General features: G+C 27.4%; 1 protein-coding gene across 4 annotated transcripts in view; it reads left to right on the top strand.

The window, feature by feature from the left end:
• Positions 1-24715, top strand: part of LOC127286437 (small conductance calcium-activated potassium channel protein) — a 253614-nt gene that overhangs the window by 212209 nt on the left and 16690 nt on the right. For all 4 annotated transcript variants that reach the window (XM_051312864.1, XM_051312867.1, XM_051312865.1 and 1 more), the window contains 2 exons: positions 5185-5280; positions 13089-13510. In XM_051312864.1, the coding sequence (XP_051168821.1) occupies positions 5185-5280; positions 13089-13510 (518 nt within the window). The remainder of the gene's footprint in view (positions 1-5184; positions 5281-13088; positions 13511-24715) is intronic.

The raw sequence follows: 24715 nt of genomic DNA, 5'->3' as shown, positions 1-24715 counted from the left end.
CTCAACTATTGGGTTTTCAAGGGGAAGGAAAAAGAAAATTTTTCGCCTACTTTTTACCCAAAAAAATTACAATCTAAGACCCGTTTTTGGCCATTTTTTGATTTTCACCACTATAGGGGTGGCAAATAGGGGTGAGACCGAGAGTTCTCAACTATTGGGTTTTCAAGGGGAAGGAAAAAGAAAATTTTTTGCCTACTTTTTTCCCAAAAAAATTACAATCTACGACCCGTTTTTAGCCATTTTCTGATTTTCACCACTATAGGGGTGGCAAATAGGGGTGAGACCGAGAGTTTTCAACTATTGGGTTTTGAGGGGGAAGAAAAAAGAAAATTTTTCGCCTACTTTTTACCCAAAAAAATTACAATCTAAGACCCGTTTTTGGCCATTTTTTGATTTTCACCACTATAGGGGTGGCAAATAGGGGTGAGACCGAGAGTTTTCAACTATTGGGTTTTGAGGGGGAAGAAAAAAGAAAATTTTTCGCCTACTTTTTACCCAAAAAAATTACAATCTAAGACCCGTTTTTGGCCATTTTTTGATTTTCACCACTATAGGGGTGGCAAATAGGGGTGAGACCGAGAGTTCTCAACTATTGGGTTTTCAAGGGGAAGGAAAAAGAAAATTTTTTGCCTACTTTTTTCCCAAAAAAATTACAATCTACGACCCGTTTTTAGCCATTTTCTGATTTTCACCACTATAGGGGTGGCAAATAGGGGTGAGACCGAGAGTTTTCAACTATTGGGTTTTGAGGGGGAAGAAAAAAGAAAATTTTTCGCCTACTTTTTACCCAAAAAAATTACAATCTAAGACCCGTTTTTGGCCATTTTTTGATTTTCACCACTATAGGGGTGGCAAATAGGGGTGAGACCGAGAGTTCTCAACTATTGGGTTTTCAAGGGGAAGGAAAAAGAAAATTTTTCGCCTACTTTTTACCCAAAAAAATTACAATCTAAGACCCGTTTTTGGCCATTTTTTGATTTTCACCACTATAGGGGTGGCAAATAGGGGTGAGACCGAGAGTTCTCAACTATTGGGTTTTCAAGGGGAAGGAAAAAGAAAATTTTTTGCCTACTTTTTTCCCAAAAAAATTACAATCTACGACCCGTTTTTAGCCATTTTCTGATTTTCACCACTATAGGGGTGGCAAATAGGGGTGAGACCGAGAGTTTTCAACTATTGGGTTTTGAGGGGGAAGAAAAAAGAAAATTTTTCGCCTACTTTTTACCCAAAAAAATTACAATCTAAGACCCGTTTTTGGCCATTTTTTGATTTTCACCACTATAGGGGTGGCAAATAGGGGTGAGACCGAGAGTTCTCAACTATTGGGTTTTCAAGGGGAAGGAAAAAGAAAATTTTTCGCCTACTTTTTACCCAAAAAAATTACAATCTAAGACCCGTTTTTGGCCATTTTTTGATTTTCACCACTATAGGGGTGGCAAATAGGGGTGAGACCGAGAGTTCTCAACTATTGGGTTTTCAAGGGGAAGGAAAAAGAAAATTTTTTGCCTACTTTTTTCCCAAAAAAATTACAATCTACGACCCGTTTTTAGCCATTTTCTGATTTTCACCACTATAGGGGTGGCAAATAGGGGTGAGACCGAGAGTTTTCAACTATTGGGTTTTGAGGGGGAAGAAAAAAGAAAATTTTTCGCCTACTTTTTACCCAAAAAAATTACAATCTAAGACCCGTTTTTGGCCATTTTTTGATTTTCACCACTATAGGGGTGGCAAATAGGGGTGAGACCGAGAGTTCTCAACTATTGGGTTTTCAAGGGGAAGGAAAAAGAAAATTTTTTGCCTACTTTTTTCCCAAAAAAATTACAATCTACGACCCGTTTTTAGCCATTTTCTGATTTTCACCACTATAGGGGTGGCAAATAGGGGTGAGACCGAGAGTTTTCAACTATTGGGTTTTGAGGGGGAAGAAAAAAGAAAATTTTTCGCCTACTTTTTACCCAAAAAAATTACAATCTAAGACCCGTTTTTGGCCATTTTTTGATTTTCACCACTATAGGGGTGGCAAATAGGGGTGAGACCGAGAGTTCTCAACTATTGGGTTTTCAAGGGGAAGGAAAAAGAAAATTTTTCGCCTACTTTTTACCCAAAAAAATTACAATCTAAGACCCGTTTTTGGCCATTTTTTGATTTTCACCACTATAGGGGTGGCAAATAGGGGTGAGACCGAGAGTTTTCAACTATTGGGTTTTGAGGGGGAAGAAAAAAGAAAATTTTTCGCCTACTTTTTACCCAAAAAAATTACAATCTAAGACCCGTTTTTGGCCATTTTTTGATTTTCACCACTATAGGGGTGGCAAATAGGGGTGAGACCGAGAGTTCTCAACTATTGGGTTTTCAAGGGGAAGGAAAAAGAAAATTTTTTGCCTACTTTTTTCCCAAAAAAATTACAATCTACGACCCGTTTTTAGCCATTTTCTGATTTTCACCACTATAGGGGTGGCAAATAGGGGTGAGACCGAGAGTTTTCAACTATTGGGTTTTGAGGGGGAAGAAAAAAGAAAATTTTTCGCCTACTTTTTACCCAAAAAAATTACAATCTAAGACCCGTTTTTGGCGATTTTCTAATTTTCACCACTATAGGGGTGGCAAATAGGGGTGAGACCGAGAGTTCTCAACTATTGGGTTTTTAAGGGGAAGTAAAAAGAAAATTTTTCGCCTACTTTTTTCCCAAAAAAATTACAATCTAAGACTCGATTTTGTTCTTTTAATTCTGTGAACAACTCTAATTTGAAAGTAGGGGTTGTTTTGCACCCTTAATTATTAAATTTTTAGTTTTTTATGTTGAATATTGTTGTATTTTGGTTGTCTGAGAACCATTAGCAAGAAATTATTTTTTTTTGTCAAAATTTTTTTTCGCGCGAACGCGCGTGCCGAACTTTAGGCTCATCCTTGTGTCTGTTTAACGCCATATATATTTCTTTGGCCAAGTTCCGAATTTCGATGCCAAACTTGATACTATAGTCAGCTGCTTCGCTTTTTGTTACCATGATACCATTTATTTTGTTCGGGTGCGTTGAGAGTGAGTGAGAGAGATACAATATTCTAACAAGAGAATATCTGCCAGTGGCAGAAATTTTCGAAAGCTCCATCCTCTCTATATTATATATATATATGTTTATATGCTGGCTCCCCAAACCACTATTCTGTCATTTGCCGACTCAAGTTGGCGCCACCCTGGCTGCTACGAGACTACTTATTATCTCTCAGATGATATAGCATCGTTATACACACGCGCTTGATAATCGAGATCCGCAACTTCATATCGTTCCACGTTGCAAAGCGCGCACACAAACCTTTGTCAATTTTCCCTCTACTGTATAATTTATCTCAAGAATATCTTCATTTTATGCGCGCGAAATTTACGCAGGGAATTGCAAAAATCTAAAAGTTAAAATCAAAATTTCCAAAAAATATTCACATTTAAGCATTTTTAGAGTCAGACAGAATAATATGTAAATTTATTTTCTATTGAGACATCTGTTAATTATATTACACGGAAAAAAAGCAATTGCTTACAGATCCTAACTGCTGTTTGCTATCAGATCTATCAAAATTAGTAACCACAGCTAAATTCTTTGCTATGACAACGAAAAAGTTTGCTATGATAAACAATGTCAGTCTTAATTTTTAAAAATTTACTGTCACAACAAATTTTTTCGCTGTCCCTATAATTATTAGTTAACGTAATTTGATGTGACAGCAAATAATCCGCTGGCACAGCAAATTTTTTCTATGCGTGTACATCAATTACGGCGCGTTTATAAAAAATAACTGTCCAATTAATTGTTTTTTTTTAATTTTCGTTCATATTTTCAGTTGAAAAAATTATCTTAAAACAAAACAATTTTTTTTCAGAATTTATTTTATTCTACTTTATTTTTATTAAAATTTTTATCATGTGAAAAAAAATAATAATAATAGAGCGAAGGCAATACATTATTTTTTCGTAGTAAAATAATAAAATGTTTAAAACTATGTCGGAAAGAAAGTAACACACTGGTATTAACTATCGATTAAAATATTTATTTCTCCTTTTATAAAACGTTTGAACGTAAAATGAAACTTTATGGTCAGTCAGTGGACCAGTAAAAATTGTGGGTCATCTCTTTTTATAGATGAAACATACTTTTTTTTATGAAGTAATAATTGAACCATCTAATTCAAATTTAAATAATCTATATTTTGCAAATTATTCATAGTAATATTTAAAAACTTTTAAATAAATTATATATGATTTAAAAAATTTTTTTTCTTCTAAATGCACTGATTTATGTTAAGTTTTTTTTACACACATTATAATTATTATTAATTATAATCAAAAAAAAAAATAATTTTTAAAAATATCAGAAACAATAGAATAATTTGAATAATAAAAATTATTAAAATCATAAAAAAAAGTAAATATAAATGAAGAATAAAATTATTATTTATAAAACGACTTTCTTTTTATCGTATTTAAATTGTTTTTGTCAGTGATTTGTTTTTCAATTTGCGCGCATAATTTAAAGGTACGGCCTTACTTTTTTTTTTATAGATAATATATAATGAGTAAAAATAAAAAAAAAATTGATGATGATAATACCCTTTGTCCGTCCCATTAGCGGAACTAAAACGTATACTAGTTGTATGAAATGCTGCAGGCTACCGCGATAAAATCTTATTGCCTTATAGTGCAAAAGAGGAAACTATAGTAGCAAATACTCTGATAACACACGTGGAACTAAAAGTGAACAACAGCTGAAAAAAGAAGGAAAAACATCTTTCTGTTTCTCTGTATATATATATATATATATATATATATATTTTGCTTACTTTTCCCAGTTGGATTTTTGTCACCGATCGCGAACAAAAAGTCATTTGAAATACTACAGACAGATAAAAAGCATTACTTGTCAAAACTTTTATTTTCATTTATTTTTAACTCTTTCTTGTCTTAAAATTTTGAACCCAAAAAAAACCTTTTTTCATATTACTATTTTTAATATTTAATATTAAAATAAAACTTTTAAATTAAATTTTTTTTTTACTAAACTTTTTTTAAAGGATTTAAGTATATGGGTGAATAAATAATTTGAATAAAAAATTTCATTTTTATTCAATATACACACACATATTATTTTGTATATATATATTATATTTTACAAAATTTATAACTTTATGTTGCAGGCCTCATTTTATTCGACTGCACTGAAAACCCTGATCTCTGTGTCGACTGTGATACTGCTTGGCCTCATATTTGCTTATCATGCTTTAGAAGTTCAGGTGCGTATAATAAAATTTCTCACATTAAACCATATCTTATATTTAAAATATATAACATAAAACTATATTGATAAAGAGTAAAATAAAAATTTACTCTATATTAAATTTCACTTAAAAATAATATTTACGTAGATTAAGATTCAGATTTAATTATATTAATAATTATATTTTGTGTTTAAAATTTGTTTCTTATTTCAAAATTTAAATTACACATACAAAACTTTCAGTAGTCAAAACGAATTTGATGATTTTTTAAAAATTTTTGGTTCATTAAATGCATCAATTGTCAGATTTACAATTTTCAAAATGGCGGATTCAATATGGCAAATTTTTTAAATTAATTAATTTAGTTTAAATTAATTAATTTTGGACTTTAGATTCGTAATCAGCGACCCCAAAAACCCATCGAGTAACAATTTTGAAGCAAATCTTAATGATTTAAATGATTTTTGAAAAATCAACTGCCATATTGGATCCGCCATTTTGAACATTGTAAATCTGACTCTTATTTCTTATCAACGATCATAAATACATGAAAATTTGTAGGTTTAGAAATAATTTATGGGTTTTTAAGATTTTTATCGACGATATTGTTGAATGATTTTTTATTTTTGGACATTGTATCTAATACATAGGGCCGCCATTTTGATTCAAATAACACAGGCACACAAAAAAAAAGGAAGTCAGGTCCCAAAAAACACAACCCCATATTCCTATGTTTTTGGGGTCGCTGAAACCGAATATGACCATGAAAAATTTTTTTGCCCACCCATTTTCCCGCAACCACCCCCTTGCACCTACTCACGGGGGTTGGAGTTTCAAATTAAAAAAAAAGTCGAGTAGGGTATCTATTCCAATGTTTTTTGGGTCGCTTAATCCGAAAACACCACTGAAAACAAATCCTTCCTTCCCTTAACCCCGCTCTCTAAATTTGAATCAGCTAAAATCCGCTGATTGGCAGCGAATAGTCGCTGATTGAAAAAGCTATAAGTATGCAGCTGCGAATCAGCGACTAACAACTATTTCAATCAGCGGAATACTCCATTTTAAAATAAATTTATCTTCCGACGAAAATGACTGACGTTCGCCGATTCGTGTTTCGCTATTTTATTAGCTGTAACCGCTGATTTGCAGTGAAAACTTTATTCGCTGATTCAAACAGTGAAATTTTCGCTAATTCAAATTTAGAGAGCGTACAACCCTCTGGGAGGGGTTAATATTTTAAATTTCACAAAAAGTCAAGTTCGGTGTCTAATCTTACGTTTTTTGGGGCGCTGAAACCGAAAAACGCCACCAAAAACAAGTCCTTTCCTCCCTTAACCCCCTACAACGCCCTAAGACGGGGTTGGAATTTCAATTTTTACAAAAAGTCGAGTATGGTATCTATTCTTATGTTTTTTGGACGCTGAAATCAAAAAACACCACCAAAAACAAATTCTTTACCCCCTTAACCCCCTACAACCCCTGGGAGGGGGTTGGAATTTCATTTTTCACGAAAAGTCGAGTACGGTGTCTAAGCCTATGTTTTTTGGGTCGCTGAAACCAAAAAACATCACCAAAAATAAAGTTTTCTAGGAAGTTACCTATGATTACACAAATACGCACCTATACAAAGTCTTTTATGGAAATTTATTTTTCTACACTTAGCGCCGTGAAAAATGAACCCCTTTCCCAGGGGTTGTAGGGGGTTAAGGGGGTAAAGAATTTGTTTTTGGTGGTGTTTTTTGATTTCAGCGACCAAAAAAACATAGGAATAGATACAGCACGGAAAGAAATTTTTTGTAGAATTTACAAAAACTCCTGCGCCATCTACTGATGGAAATTGTTGTTTCTCCAAATAGAGAAATTTGTAGAATCATTGGCATTAAAATCTGTTAATTCTACAAGTTTGAGCTACAGTTCTTAAAAACTGTTGAGTGACCAAATTATGTATAGTATATGGGGATAATATAAAGGTACCTAAGAAGGCAAAAATCGATTTTCGGATTATGATTGTTTTCGATAAACTAAAGATTGCTTTTCAATTATCTGAAGTCAAAATTAATTTTTATCTAATACTTTTCTTGTAATAACGATTTAAAGATGAACAATTCGTGCTAAGAGTTGATTCTCTTTTTCCTCACGCACACATATCTACGCTCCCCTCTCACTGTAACCATGCGCCACTTGAAGTTCGGGTCGGTATTCGTGATTTAGAGAGAGATGCGCTGACTTCACCGTTCTCTCTCACTACGAAAGCACGTGAACGAGGTGCATCTCTCTTTACTTGCCGAAGACGGCCGAATACACAGACGCTAACTCGAATTAGTAGTGGGAAACGAGAGAGAGTAAGAGATATCGGAAATTCTGCGCCGCGTTCTAGCTTGTTCTTTTCCCTCTCCTGTAAAATTGCCGTTTGGCTTCTTAGGTACCTTTCTTCGCGTCGCGTCACATATATTTGGTAGAGTATTTCTTATAGGTTATATTCTCCTCCGAATACATTAAATTCGCGGAACATTATTGTATAAATTCACAGTTTTCCTAAAAGTATCAAATTGAGACGAAAAATTGCATCAAATTTTTTCTGAATCGTTTTTATAAAAAGCAAAACTGCCATCTACCTTCTAAAAAGCTAGGCTATATTGATTTTATCGACAAATTTTTTCTCATGCATTTTAGGTTATGTTTATAAGCTGTCACTTTTTAATTATCGAATTGCACATTGTCTTTGATTTTCTGTTATTTTCATTTTCAAATAAAATAGTGAAATGGTCTCCGCAATTGTACTATTACCAAAATATCTGAAAAAATTCGTTTAATTTTGAGTCGATTCAATTCGGCCATGATTGATATAAATTGATTAAATTTTTTGCATCAAAAAATGAGACCGTTTCGTGTATCATTTCTAAAAATGATACACAAAACGATCTCTTTTTGATATAACTTATGTGCATCAAAACGTTGCAATAGAAAAAGATACAATCAAGTTTACTGTGAATTAGTATAACTTCTATGTAAATAAATTCATCCTTCAATAATTTTCTAACAAAAAAAATGAGGAGCAAGTTTTCAAAACTTATGATAAATTCACTTTTTCTTATGTCGAGAAATTGAAACAAACGACTTTTCTCACTTAATCACTACAGTTAATTTTAAAATAAAAAATTTGTAATAATTTATTTCTATAATAATGTTTATATACTTAAGACGTTTCCTTTTTAATTAAACTTTCTTGCCGACACTATGGTAATAATAAAAACACTAAATTCGCCTTAACCTCTCGCACTCAATCGTACTCAGCCTTAGTCGAATCACTGCATTGTTTTTGCGCATGCGTTAAATCCTTACAGAAAATATCTGTAGAATTAACAGATTTAGGAACATGTAAAATCTCTAAATCGATGTTAAAGAATTACCAGAAAATGTTTTTCCGTGCGTACTCGACTTTTTGTAAAAATTGAAATTTCAACCCCTTCTCAGGGGGTTGTAGGAGGTTAAGAGAGGAAAGGACTTGTTTTTGGTGGCGTTTTTTGGTTTTAGCGCCCCCAAAAACGTAAGATTAGACACCGAACTTGACTTTTTGTGAAATTTAAAATTTAAAAATTTTTTAAATTTATTTATTTATTTAATTCAATTATTTGATTTCAAAAATTATTTGTCTCATGTAAATATTTATTTGATATTTGATAATAGTCAAGTAACCAATTATTTAAATTAATTACATTTTTTTCCAGTGTATACTGAAAATAGTTACTTTTAATAATAATAATTATATTTAACGTTGCGTTAAGAAAAAATAACTTTATATTTTACTTTGGATAGCAAGTTTTCATAATCTCTGTTTTCGTTGAATTAAAAATTTTCAGAAGCTATTATAAGTTTCTGATTCTCTATCGAGAGAATAAGTAGTCATCCCTATTATCCATAATAATATATATATATAAAATGTGGAAAAGAGCTAAACGAAACTGGTAACATAGAAGTCTTTTGTAGATTTTGAAAACTTTTCTTGGAGTTGATCCGAGACTTTCCATTGTATAAAATCCTGACAGATCCGCACGGAATAGCATTTCTTCTATATATTGTGTCAAAGCCTTTAAGATTTCTAGGAACACTATTTCTTCTTCTCCTTCTTTTGCTTCTTCCTACTCTTCTTTTTTAGACTTTTGGTTATTTTCTTTCTCTCCGTCTTTTTTTTTTTTTGAATTCAATATTTTTCTTTCAGTTTCCTTATCTTTGTCCTGATTATTATTATTTTTTATATATTATTTTAAAAAAAAAGCAACAATATTTTTGGTTGGTATATGAGTCTTTTAATGAACAATAAAGTCGTGAATGAAAATATGGCTTTCCCTTGACAGTATATATTTTGTTAAGAGAGAAAAATTGTATACGAACTTTATGTACTCAGTAAACTCTTTTGTGTATGCGCTCATTACAACATGGCACGTCCTGTATTTGAGCTTCGTATCCAAAATTCACTTCGTCAGCAAGAAGGGATGAGAAGATATATATTCTTCGGATTTTATGATCAGCAAATTTTTCCCTCTGTCTGTAACATGTACTATATATATCCCCAATATTAGCTGCTCAATATTATACAAAAATAAACTTCACGCAAATACTTGTACTCGAAAATTTCTTAAATAGAGGCGCAACGTTCGATAAAGGACCAATTGTTTTTTCGCAAAATCAAACAATTTTCGCAAGATAATTTTTGCAAAAGTATTTATTAATAAATTAAAATTTTTATTAAATTATTAATTAAAAGTAACAATTAATTTTATTAAACAAAATATTAAAATTTTTGCCAAATAAAATATATTCTCTAATTTTTTGAAATTGTGAAAATTAATAAACTTTTGACTATTTTTAAATTCAAAAAATGTCTAATCTTTTTTTTAATATATAAGTAATCCAACAATTGTAAATTATGAAAAAGAGAGAAGAAAAAAAAGTGAAATATAAAGTTTTTTTTTTTTTGTACATTGAAATGCGAGAAAGTTTTGAAAAAGAAAATTGGAGTTTCAAAGGATTGTACATTTCCTTTGTTAGAGAACTATAAGAAAAAAAAAGGTCGATATCACTTTTCCTGCTTTTCATTTATACCTTTGGAGATTCGTTTAACATATTTTGTTGTTTTTTTCTTTTCGTTTTTTTTTTTTTTTGTAAAATTATTTTTTCCAGAAAACAGGAGATATTTACTTTATAGTCTCCTGCAAAACGAACACCTATCTTAATTTTAAAGCTTTTATAAAAGCCTGTAAAGTTTTATTAAAATCTGTAAACTGACAGGGTATCCAGATCCTTGTTATCCTGCGAGAGCTTTACGTCATACTCCCCAGGGCACTCTATTAGAGGTACACATGCGGAAAAATATTCAAAAAGAGAATAAGAAAATGGAATTTTATCGAATCCTTGACTTGAAGAAGAAGAAGAAATTTTTATTAAAGAAATTTTTTTTTTCTTATTGTCTTTATTTTAGTATACTTCAGTTTTCTTTTAATTTTAAAAATTCCTTTATAATATTTACATTGAAAAAAAAATGTTATTTAGTTCAAATAATAGATTACTTTAGGCCACTTTTTTCCTTCACCATAGTTTTTTTTTTATTTATTTATTTTTTAATATCAAATAAACGATACTAAAAATAAAAAGATATTGAAATTATTTTTATAAATTAAAAAAAAGATAGAACTAAATAAAATAGTACAGATTTTTATTAAATATCGAGCAATTGTGAATTTTTTTTTGTGTGTGCCATTTCAATAAGAAAAGCATTTTTGTGCCATTTGCAAATTTAGATTGGTTTTTCTTTGTGCGCCAAAGAGCTTTATATACGGATTTTGTATAATTTACGGGCAAACCTTTTTAATGATATTGGAACAAATAAAATGGGTTTAAAATTCGTTTCGTTTCTCAATTTGATATAAGTTACACTCAACTTCTATCCGAGGATGAAAAAGAAAAACCAATAAACGTATAAAGTTAACGATAGAAAATTTACGACTAACGCATAACACACATACATATATATATATATATATATATATATATATATATACGATTTTACATTTCTTTATTGTCTCAGTGTTGGTCGAAAATAACAGTGAATGTCTAGACAAAAGCGAAAACATATAAATGAAAAAAAAAACTTTTTCTTTAAAAATAGTTTTATGGAAAAAATTTTTACTTTTCTTTGCAAAAAAAAAATTGTTTTCAATTTAAAGGTTAAATATTTTTTTAATGGATTTTTAAATAAGTTTTTAACCTTTTTTTTTACAGGAAAAAAAAAATTCATTGAGAACAGCGAAAGAGGTTTCAGTAAAATAATTAAAATTTTAACTGAATTAAAATTTTTGCTATTTTGGTGAAAATTTTCGCTGTTCCACACAAATATTTTTTTTCTGTATTCATTTTTGGTTTTTTAATTTATAGAAATGTGTTTTTTTTATATTTAATAAATAAAATTGTTTTCATTAAATTAAAATTTTTTTCTCTTCAAATTAGAAAAGACATTTTTTTTTTAAGTTTTTTTTTTTATTCTGCCCTGAAATGTATTTTTGAGATTAAAAATTATTTTTAAAAACCCTTTGACGATTATATAGTAAAAGATCCTTGAATAGAGAAAGAAAGAGAGTTGAGCAAAAGAGGGAAATTTGAAAAGATATATATTAGATTCTTGAGATAGACGATTTCTACAGATTTAATCAAACTTATTGGATACAATCGGATGCATATAAAGAATTATGACACAAAATAATTAGACTTCACTTTTTATTATTATATTCAAATAGCTCTTGTATCGGCATTTATTAATGAAGTACATTGACCTAATTGTAAAACCACCTCACTTAGTAATGTGAGGAGGATAAACAGCTTCTCATATATAAATTAAGTCAAAGTTAACTCTTATTCAAAAATAAATAAACAACTTTCTACTCCCTTTAATTATAAAATTAAAACCCCCTTTAATGCATTTTTACCCAACGGGCTTTTATATAATATTTTCAGATTTTACCATTTTTTTTTTTGTTACTTTTTTTTATTTCTTGTCAAAATTTAATTTAATTTTTGTAAATTAATTAAAATTTTTTCTTTTTTAAATTAATTACATTTTTTTCTATTAAATTAAATCCTATAAAAAATTTTTAATTTTATATAATTTAATCTTTAAATTATTATTTCTAAATTACATAATCCAGTATAAATACTGAATTATTTTTAATCCAAGAGCTTATATTTCCCTATAATCTTGAATTAAATTTGTTTAAATAATTTTATGTTTTTTTAATTAATAAATTACTTTTAATCCTAAAAGGGATTTAATGTTTAAACTATAATTTACTTCAATGATATTTTTTTATTAATTTATTTAATTAGGACAACACTATGTATTGAAATAACATTTTTTTTTTTTATTATAAATGAATCAGAAATTTACTCAAAGGGAAATTGTTTTTTTTTCCTGATTATAGTTGCCTCTATATAATTTTTTTTTTCTCTCACTTATTTGCAATCAAGCTTTAGATGTATATATTTGAAAGTTCATATTTTTTAAACATAAAATATTATTTTATCAGTTGAATCACATAAAATTGGTAATTTTTTTGTTATTCACCGTATAGATAAAAGCGTCAACCGTAAAATATAAATTGTAGTTTATTATAATATAGATCTGATCAAATGACACGATTCTACAGAAACTGTTTTATTTTTATATATAAAAAAAAAAAAAAATTGTCCACCTTAAAATTTTTTCCCGATGAAAAAAAAATAGTAAATTTTTTTATTATTATTATTTTTGATTTTCATTTATTTGATTACAGTTATTCATGATTGATAACTGCGCGGATGACTGGCGGATCGCGATGACCTGGCAACGAATATCGCAAATCGCATTAGAATTAGGCATCTGCGCAATTCATCCAATTCCAGGTGAATATTATTTCATATGGACAACAAAATTGGTGAACAAAGGCGGTGAGATGGGCTCAAAATTGGTGCCATATGATGTCACCTTATCTCTTCCTATGTTCCTGAGACTATACCTCATCTGTCGAGTAATGCTTTTACACTCGAAATTGTTCACCGATGCCTCGTCAAGAAGTATAGGAGCCTTAAATCGCATCAATTTTAATACGAGGTTTGTTTTAAAAACCCTCATGACCATTTGCCCGGGAACTGTTCTACTCGTCTTAATGGTGTCCCTTTGGATCATCGCCTCATGGACATTGAGGCAATGTGAAAGGTAATTAATTGTTTTATTTATTTTTCAAATTTTTTAAATTATACCAAATTTCTTTTGCGCATGAATTTTCTATAAAAATTAATGAATTTAGAAATTTTATTTTCAAAAATTTTATTTGATACACCTAATTATTTTCTAGATAAATTTTCATTTTTCAAATTATATAGAATTTCTTTTTAAACGAATTTTTCTTTGACAAAATTTTTATTCAATAGATTTTTAATTGATTCCAATTTTTAAATACCAGAATTTCCAGTTTATCCGAATTTTTATTTGCACGAATTTTTATTTGATATTTAGAATTTTTAAAACGGCGAATTTCAATTATTTGGCTCGATTTTTAAAATTGACCAATCAGAAATAATCAAGAAAATTGTGATTGTTTAATTTTAAAATTCGCGCCAAAATCTTTCTTTCAATTATTTGTCGGACATTTGCAATTTCGGACAAATGGAAATTCGGTGTTATAAGGAAGAATCAGATAAAAAATCGGAACAAAAGTTAGTCGAAATGTGTATTTTTATATTTTTAAGTCAATTAAATCGCATTTGTTTAAAATACTTAAATTATTGAAATTCAATTTATTTAATTGAAATAAAAATTATTTCGTTCAAGTAAATATTTATTTGATAATAGTCAAGTAACCAATTATTTGAATCAAATAAATTTTTTTGTTCTGTGTAGATTACAGAAAAATAATTGCTAATTAAAATAAAAAAAAAAAAAAAAATAACAAACTGAAAAAAATATAAAAACTGAATTACATCAATTATTAATCAATCATTTTACAAAGTAATCAATTAATTAAGTAACTAAAGATAATATGATGCGTACATTTTAAGTATAAAAAGTTACTTGCAAACAAAACAAAAAAAAAATCTTGACTTTAATAGACTAAGTTTACTTCATAAATCAACACTTCGAGTGTATCTATAACAAGAATTCAAACCTGTTGTTAGAAAATGAGCTTAGTATATGCAAAATATTTATGCATAAAGTTTATAATTGACTTGAATATTGGGAGAGGGAGAATTTTATTTACAAAATGGTCTTTAAAATTATTAACAGGTAAATTTTTTTTTTTTTTTATTAAAAAAAAATCTATATAAATAATTAAAATAAAAGTTTCTGATTGACTTTTTTCATATCCTGTTGCATTAGACTTAGATCATAACTCATACAGTCAACTATTAGATATATACCGAAGGTCTTTGTTTATATCATGAATGTACTTCCACTGGAATCTCATAGTCTTGACTTCCTTATTAACGTTCTATGGAATTCTGCTTCGTTGCGATATTAACTTACAGTTTAATTGTTGGCAACAAGCTATATCCAATTAACTGACATTTCTGACAAATTTTCTAATTTTCTATTGATAAACAAATTTCTAATCGCATAATTATAATTTCTAAATATAAAATAATTTTTTCGTTCAACTTAATTTGAAATATTTATAATAAACATTTAATTTTAATTAATTTTTATTGAATTAATAATTTTTTAATTTTTTTTATGCTAATTTTAATTAAATATGTAATTTCAATTATAATGTAATAACATACATTCTCTCAATTTTATTATTATTATTATATCAATTTACCTATTTATTTTTATTAATTATATTATTTTTTCAAATTCGAAACATAATACATAGTTTTCAAAATTTATCGATTTATACGCGGCTTACTTAATTTACAGTAATAAAGAAGATTTTATGAAATTTATTTTTATATATATTTTTTCAAGAAATAAAATTTGATAAGTGAAAAGTATATAAAATTTATTTGTCGATACAGTAAAGTATGAAATCATAACTTGAACTCTGAATGACAGCATTTTGATTACTCAATATAGTATATAGTGGTATTTATCCGTTTGCATGTTTTGCCCATGTTCGCTTTTGTCATTGATGAATTTGCGTTTCAAACATGAAATTTCAAATGGGCAATATTTCAAAATGAAAATGCAATTAAAATCCGATATTTAATATATATAACCGAGAGGTACATTGACAAATTTTCCGCACGTAAATGTACAAGACGAAATATTATAATAAATTAGATTTTAATATTTATTCAAAAAAAAAAAAAAAAAAAAAATGATTTTCTAGAGGAAAAATTTTTTGTTTGTTAATTAAATTCCATGTGAAAATTTAATAATATGAACACATTATATGATCATTTATATTTTCACGAGAAAATTAGAAAATTTTTTTTTGATGAAATATTTCATTATGTCGAGAAATATATTTTCATTTATTCATATATATATATATAATTATTTTAATTATTTCAACGTGGCGCATGAATAATAATCAGATGCTGGGAAAATGTTTTAATGATTGCCATCAGTTAATTATCTCATTGCTGAATCTTTGCCAAGAAAATAAACTTGCATCAATTCACGTTTATTAAACACCTCTGGGTAAAAGAAGTTTATCGTCGTTGAAAGTTAAATATAATTTAAATGCCGTTTGAATATAGTTCAATAAATAGAAAAAAAAAGTAGTAATTAATATATTTTTTTTAATTAAATTTTTAATAACAATTATTTTAAAAAATAAATTTTTTTCTTTTTATATTTTAGAAAAAACTTTTTTAAAATCTTGAAATTTCTTATTATGTATTTATTAAAGTAATTTGGATATTAGTATATAGTAAAAAAAATTGTAGTCAGGCTATAAAAAATTTAGGTTTTTTCTAATTTTAATATTACAAAAATTATTTATTATTTATATTTTAGTAAAATTAGAATTTAGTCAAATGGTTATTTCAATTTGACTATCAGTAGTAAAACCAATGCTCTAGTCAGACGTTCCAAATAATTGTAAAATTATATAAATTAACAATTATTATACTTATTTAACATGTTTCAAAATAATTCTATAACAATGTTTTTATATTCAAGACGTTCTGTTTTTAATTAAACTTTATCATAATTTAATGATTTACAGGTATTTGTAATTTTTTCTAATAAAAAACATAAAAATTATAACTCATCTTGGTTATGTCCAAAAGTATTTGAATTGAAAATTCGTTGTTAACAAATTTTTTTTTCTTAAATTTAACAGCGACAGGAAGATTTGTGAGGTCCTTAAAATATTAAATTTATGTTTATCTCCATTTTTTTTGAAAAATGGATTTATCAGATTTTGAAAATTTACTCCTCAATTGTAATGATAAATATTTATACTATTTTTTTTTTAACTTTTAGTACAACAGTAAATTTCAAAGCAAAATGAGAAAACAATGAAAGGATAAAGTTTATACCCTTTGTTTACCTCTTTAAACTTTAGCCGTCGTTCGAATTATTATTTTATAACCTTCATTAGAATCGAAAGTTTTCATATAAAAAACAAAATCACTTCTTGATTTATAAGGCACTCTGTTGGATTACAATTTTTGTGCTTTATCGCTTTTTCACTTTTTTTTCATGCGTCCTATTTCGTAAAATCTCTAATAAAAAAAAAAAAAAATTCTTCTTGTTATATTGCCATAAGAAAAATAAAATAAAAATACGCCTCTAAATTAAATTAACCATTAAATAGAATTTTTACACAAACTTGATTTATTCTCAATGAGAGAAAATTATCATAGCACCTCAATCGTAGAGAGAAGCTTATACATTGAAACTTATTCAATGTAAAACGATTCTGTTTATTTTAGCCCTGAAAATCACTCACCTTCAATAGACAAGGATGTGTGTTGGGTCGCCAAATCCAAGCAATCCCTATCGATTATTCGATACAACTGGTCGTCCTATTTTCCTTTGAACTGCATTTAATTCGTCTATGAGAAAAAAAAAAAAAATATATATATATATGTTTTTAAAAAATTTACATATATATATATCATAGTCGGAAATTAAAATTTTTTCGACACGGTAAATTTTTTAAATCATTCTTCATGTTACTTATTTACTAGACCGAAAAAAAGTTTATTCAGAAATAAAATTTTTTTTCAAAACAAAAGTTCAAATTCAAAAAAAAAAATTGTATTGAAAATTAAGTCTTATTTTTCAGTTTTTACCCAATTGGACAATTTTTTTTTTTAATATTTCCTTTTACAGCTAAAAATTTAAATTGTTTTAACTTTAACAAAAAAAAAATTTTTTTTTGTCTATTATTTTTAGAAACTTATTTTGATATTACAAGAAGTAAAAAAAAAACGTTTTATTATTAAAAATAAATTACTTTTTGAAAATTTTAGTTGATTCGTTTGAGAAATTTTGACCCAGTATTTTATTGGAAAAAATCTCAGCCAAATGTCCAGCAATAATTGGATTATTGAATGAAACGTAATAGATAAGAAATATTTGTAAATATAAAATACCACAAATATACATTTTCTATATAAATATCAAAATTCTGAAAAAATGTCGTTTCGCCCCAATTGATAAAAATTAGATTATTTCTTGTTGTTGAAAAATTTTAAAAATCAAAGAATATAAACAATTTTAAAAATGAAATTTTATAATCATATACAAATTACAAAAAATTTAGTAAATCATTGTTCGCATAAAATTCTAATAAAATTCATTTTTAAAAAACTTTCATATATAATGTAAATGTCTCTTTTATATACCCTTCATTTTTATCGTGAGGAACATTTACAAAGTTTTTATTACACCTTTATTGTTTGCCACAAGAAATTTTTTTTTGGTTATTATACGGGGATTAATGTTGAAAAATTTCTTTTTCAAGAATATTAAAAAATAAATGAATGTTCCATAAAAAAAAAAGAAAAAAAATATCAAGTCTAAAAATCATCATTAGAGGGACGCTTCGATCTTAAATCTTTTTTTCCCCGTTTTTTTTTTTTTTTTTTATATAATATCTTGCGGAGGAGTTTGGGCACTTAAAAATGAATTATCGAGACGGGGTGTCTAAAAGTACGAAAGCGGTGAACTACATTTTTTAAAGGAAGTTACCACCTTCTCCTTTCTCCGCAAAGTGAGATAAAATAGATTACTGATATTTGACGTATGTGTATGTGTAAATGTGAGTATGTGGAGGGCGATGTATTTATTTCTAAAGCGAAGTAAATCCCCTGTAAACAAATTTAATACAAAGTTCGCGGAAAAATGAAAATCAAACGTTTCAAATTTTTTCTTTTTTCCTATACGGGTAAGAATTCCTGAAGTGGCCCCCTAATATTTTTTGTGTAATAGAAAAAAGTGATACTCACATATTTTGGTAGTCCATGATGTCACTAAAAAACCCCTGAAACGATTTTTCAAAATTCGCATTTTTTTAAAAGTTATAAACAATTAAACTTTTTTGCAACGTTTTGGAAAAAATTCTGTATCTTGAAATTGGCCGAACCGATTTTAATAAAAATTGGTTTGGAGAAAGATTAAGATACGTACTTTTGATAAATAAATAAATTATGAATAAAAAGTATAATTTGTTTAAACAAATTATATTGTTAATTTTTAACTTTATAAATTAACAATGTTCTCAGTCGATTTTTCCAATTTTTTTTATAGAATCATAAAAAGGGTCTTTTCACGATTACATGACAAAAATAAAAAAGTGGGATTCTCAAAAACTTTAGAAGATACAGAATTTTTAGTCTTAACGCGCGCGAGTTTTCTGAGCAGCTCACGCATACGGCGCGGCATCTCCCGCGCGCCCCGCGCCAACCAAGACTCCATGAGAGTTCCCGATTATAATATTTTATTAACTCAATTAAACTAAACAGTTGTTTATATGTATTTTATTATTCATATCATTTTTGTTTATATTTAATAATTTTTATTGTTTCTAAAATTTCTGTTTATAATAAGTTTCTGATTATTTAATTTTAATGATAAATTTTTCAACGTTTTTTAATTGTTTTGTTTATGTATCAATGAATAATAAAATATATTATTGCGAATCCGTGTTTTATTTTTTTAGACCGCATTGTTTAACGTTTGCTGTCAAAATTTTAACAAATTTCACGTTTATGCGTACTGAATGAAAATTTGCGCGTTTTCACGTGAAAACAAAAGAATCGCGACAATCGTCTGGTCATTCACCTAACATGATAATTTCGTTTTTAGATCATAGTATTTTCTTTACGTATACATAAATGTAAGTCCGTGTTTGTTGTTTCGATTAGTATTTTTCACGTTGTATATTAAAAATTTTACTTTTTCGAGTATGTGCTATAAAAACAAATCTTAAAATATGCCAAAAGCAAATACTTGCTGCAACCCGTTGAAAAAAACGAACATATAGCAGTTTATAAAAATCTTGTGAAAGTGCCTAATTCGTGGAATTATAGATTTAAAAATTTAATAGGACAGTTCATTTGTTTTTCGTGCAAAGCAGCCATCAACACATTTAACAAAAACAATTAAAAAACGTTGAAAATTTATCATTAAAATTAAATAATCAGAAACTTATTATAAACAGAAATTTTATAAAAAATAAAAATTATTAAATATAAACAAAAATGATATGAATAATAAAATACATATAAACAACTGTTTAGTTTAATTGAGTTAATAAAATATTATAATCGGGAACTCTCATGGAGTCTTGGTTGGCGCGGGGCGCGCGGGAGATGCCGCGCCGTATGCGTGAGCTGCTCAGAAAACTCGCGCGCGTTAAGACTAAAAATTCTGTATCTTCTAAAGTTTTTGAGAATCCCACTTTTTTATTTTTGTCATGTAATCGTGAAAAGCCCCTTTTTATGATTCTATAAAAAAAATTGGAAAAATCGACTGAGAACATTGTTAATTTATAAAGTTAAAAATTAACAATATAATTTGTTTAAACAAATTATACTTTTTATTCATAATTTATTTATTTATCAAAAGTACGTATCTTAATCTTTCTCCAAACCAATTTTTATTAAAATCGGTTCGGCCAATTTCAAGAGACAGAATTTTTTCCAAAACGTTGCAAAAAAGTTTCATTGTTTATAACTTTTAAAAAAATGCGAATTTTGAAAAATCGTTTCAGAGGTTTTTTAGTGACATCATGGACTACCAAAATATGTGGGTATCACTTTTTTCTATTACACAAAAAATATTAGGGGGCCACTTCAGGAATTCTTACCCATACCGCTACATTCAATGAAAATTTACATTTTTGATTTTCAGTTTTCAAAATGCCATATTTATTAGAAAATGAAGAAATATTTACCAGAAACTTATTTTATAGAAAAAATATGTGAGTGAAAATATGATCGAATATCGCAAAAAGCAAAAGTAGAAAAAGTAATTCAGGTCAGACGTAACAAATGCAATCGTGAATTCAGTAGAAAAATCATTTTTTGTCAGACAACGTTCACGTACAGGCCTTTGTCTATAGTTAAAAAAAAAAAAAAAAAAAAAGTATTTCTGTCGAATTCAGTGAAACTATTTTATTTACAAATATTTTGATTTAACTTTTTTTTATTATTAAAAAAATTTATTTTTCTTTTAATAAATAATATTAAATAAAGAATATTTTCAAAAAATTTTAATTCTAATTTTTGCAACCAGATGGCGTATTGCATTTTAATTGTTCACAATTAAATAAAAAAAAATTAAATATTATTTTACAGGATGTTTTTAAAATGAAAAGAAAAATTATATATATATATATATATACATGAGTAAAATAAAACCTATTTTATTAATATAACGAAAAAAAAATGAATAATGAATATTTTCTTAACTGGGTCTCCTAATAAATATTATATGTTGTTTTTATGCATTTAAATCTCATTCCATGAGAAAAGTTTATTACCAAGTAAAATGTTAAATTACTCGTGAAATGACGCTGAGAAAATTGCGAAAATAAGAAAGAAAAAAAAAAAAAGTAACCGAGATGAATTCTCAAGTAGTTGAAAATTATGTCGCAAAAATTATATATATATAAAAGAGAGGACTCTGAAACTTAACAATTATATATACCCGGTGAAAAGTAACTTTAATTTTCAAGACTTAAATAATATCGTGATTTCAAGAAAGTTCACAGAACTTATATATTATGGAAATACATTAATTATCCGCATATTATATAACGAGTTTATCAACAAAGCAAAACGCGCTCAGTGTACATTTGGTGAATCTTCTCTTTTGGCCTGTATCTCGTTGAGAGCTCTCAAGTACAATTATATAAGTCACTTAACGTGTACATTTTGTATTGCCAGGGGTCCCTTGTGTATACAGGAATAACTGCACTTATGTCGAGGGAACATTCAATGGAAATATATTCACGATATAAATTTGATGGCCGCACGTTTAATTAAATTTCAAGATTCACTTTCATTATATTATATACATGTAGAAAATATCATCGATTGAATCGTAGAAAATCAAAGAAAAAAAAAGGGTGAGAAAGAGAAAAAGAGCAAAAATAGCCTTGAAGATTTCATTAAATCTCGACTTTTTCATGCTTTACATTTCTCTTATGCGAAATATATATATATATATATATATATATATATATATATATATATATTGCGATCTGGAATTTTTTCTACGGGGACAAAAAAATATATTTCTTTTCCGTGAAATATGAAAAATTGACACGAGAGTCGAATTTTTTTTTACCGAATATATATTCGATTTTCATCGTTCAGCAAAATAAGAGAAAATTAAATAAAGATTTAAAAAACAAGTTATTTTATTTTAATTTACAAAATTTTTATTTTATTGATGAGAAAAATATAAAAGATATATATTTTTCTCAGAGCCAAATAAATATTGATGTGTGATAAATAAATTTTTTTATTTATAACAATAAGTTTTTAGGCTTTCAGACGCAAATATATATTTTTATTTGCTTGAAATCAATTTTATTTGTCTCAAATAAACGCCAATAAAATATTTCTAATTGTAATATAGATGATTATAAATGAGTAATTAAAAATTAATTAATTTGAAACTTGAATGAAAATGAAATATTTTATTTCTAAAGAATTGGATTAATTAAAAATAAATGAAATAATTGTTATATGTAGAATTTTACTTTTGTACTTGTGAAATTGGACAAAAACGCAGCAATTTAATTGAAAAACTATGCACTTTTCAAATTTTCTGTAACCACATCGTTTTGCTCTTTTCACTTTTGTAGAACAAGCTTTAATTTTACTCGTTATATATATATATATATGTATATATAGTTGAAGCCTCAATAATTTACTTTGAAACACCTCTCGCGAGTTACAGACAAAATGTACCGTATCGGTAACTCACCTTTCAATCTGATCGATTCCATTAATCCACCGAGAGATGTATTTACTTCAATTTCAGGGAAAATCGCTTAATTCTCACTGCCCTTCCCCCCTCCCCTCTTTTTCTCGTATAGTCTCATCAATTTTTTTTCTTTTATATATATATTTAAATAATATATTTACATTGCCAACCATTTAACGAATTAATAATTGAATTTTTTTAAAAAACTTTTTAATGTCCGAATTTTTTAAAGTATAATCTCAGTTTTTCGAAATTCAAGTTTGGTGGAAAAAATTTAAAAAGTTGAGCGACGCTGACATATTGGATCCTTCATTTTGAATTTTGAAAAACTTTTGCCATCTGTTTTTCTCTGCCATATCACAATTTTCCTAAAAGTATCAAATTGAGACCAAAAATTGCATCAAATCTTTGCAACGTTTTGATGCACATAAGTTATATCAAAAAGAGATCGTTTTGTGTATCATTTTTAGAAATGATACACGAAACGGTCTCATTTTTTGATGCAAAAAATTTAATCAATTTATATCAATCATGGCCGAATTGAATCGACTCAAAATTAAACGAATTTTTTTCAGATATTTTGGTAATAGTACAATTGCGGAGACCATTTCACTATTTAATTTGAAAATGAAAATAACAGAAAATCAAAGACAATGTGCAATTCGATAATTAAAAAGTGACAGCTTATAAACATAACCTAAAATGCATGAGAAAAAATTTGTCGATAAAATCAATATAGCCGAGCTTTTTAGAAGGTAGATGGCAGTTTTGCTTTTTATAAAAACGATTCAGAAAAAATTTAAAGAAAGAAAATAGATGAGTGCTGCCATCTACCTTCTAAAAAGCTCGGCTATATTGATTTTATCGACAAATTTTTTCTTATGCATTTTAGGTTATGTTTATAAGCTGTCACTTTTTAATTATCGAATTGCACATTGTCTTTGATTTTCTGTTATTTTCATTTTCAAATTAAATAGTGAAATGGTCTCCGCAATTGTACTATTACCAAAATATTTGAAAAAAATTCGTTTAATTTTGAGTCGATTCAATTCGGCCATGATTGATATAAATTGATTAAATTTTTTGCATCAAAAAATGAGATCTCTTTTTGATATAACTTATGTGCATCAAAACGTTGTAATAGAAAAAGATACAACCAAGTTTACTGTGATACTAACAGATAAAAAATATATATAATTTTTCTGCAATATTTTTAATTTGTAATAAAAAAAATAACATAACTAGAAAATTATTATTATAATTTTTAAATATGAGAGATTCTTTTTCAATCGCCCCAGCCCAAAAAGTCAATGTTCTGGGATTGGCTTCATACTTTGGTAAGTTGTTCTCCTATATGATAGTAATAAATCCCTAAAATATAAACTCATTAAAAAAATATTTGTAGAAAGTAGAGGGGGTTGAAGTTTTGACGTTAAGGGTAACATTGTCATTTTCAAATCCGTATAACTATGACAAAAGTTAATGGATTTTAATTTATCTATAATGAATTTTAATGCATTTTTCACGTACTTTTCAGAAATGTATATGAAATTTAAAAAAAAAACTTTTTGACCCCTTTTTTTCCAAAATCAACCCTTATTTTTCGATTTTCACCCCTTCAGGTATTTTTTTTTTTTTTTATTTTATTTTCATTGGAAAGCTGAGGTTTTTTCCGATGAGCTATGTAAATATGAAAATGGGACAACAATAATTTTGTGAGTAACAGAATATTAAAGTAGGCGGTGCCGATAAGGGGTGTACCTGGAGACCATATTTGAGGATTTAGGTAGGCACCGTCTAATTTAATATTATGTTTCTCGCAAAATTATTGTTGTCCCACTTTCGTATTTACATAGCTCATGGGAAAAAACCTCAGCTTTCCAATGAAACTAAAAAAAATTAAAAAAAAAATTCCCGAAGGGGTGAAAATCGAAAAATAAGGGTTGATTTTGAAAAAAAAGGGGTCAAAAAATTTTTTTTTTAAATTTCATATACATTTTTGAAAAGTACGTGAAAAATGCATTA

This window comes from Leptopilina boulardi, unplaced genomic scaffold (assembly GCF_019393585.1).
Source record: "Leptopilina boulardi isolate dan_hultmark-lab unplaced genomic scaffold, ZJU_Lbou_2.1 LbouV2_354, whole genome shotgun sequence".
Lineage (NCBI taxonomy): Eukaryota > Metazoa > Arthropoda > Insecta > Hymenoptera > Figitidae > Leptopilina > Leptopilina boulardi.
This window is presented reverse-complemented; position numbering and strand designations above follow the sequence as displayed.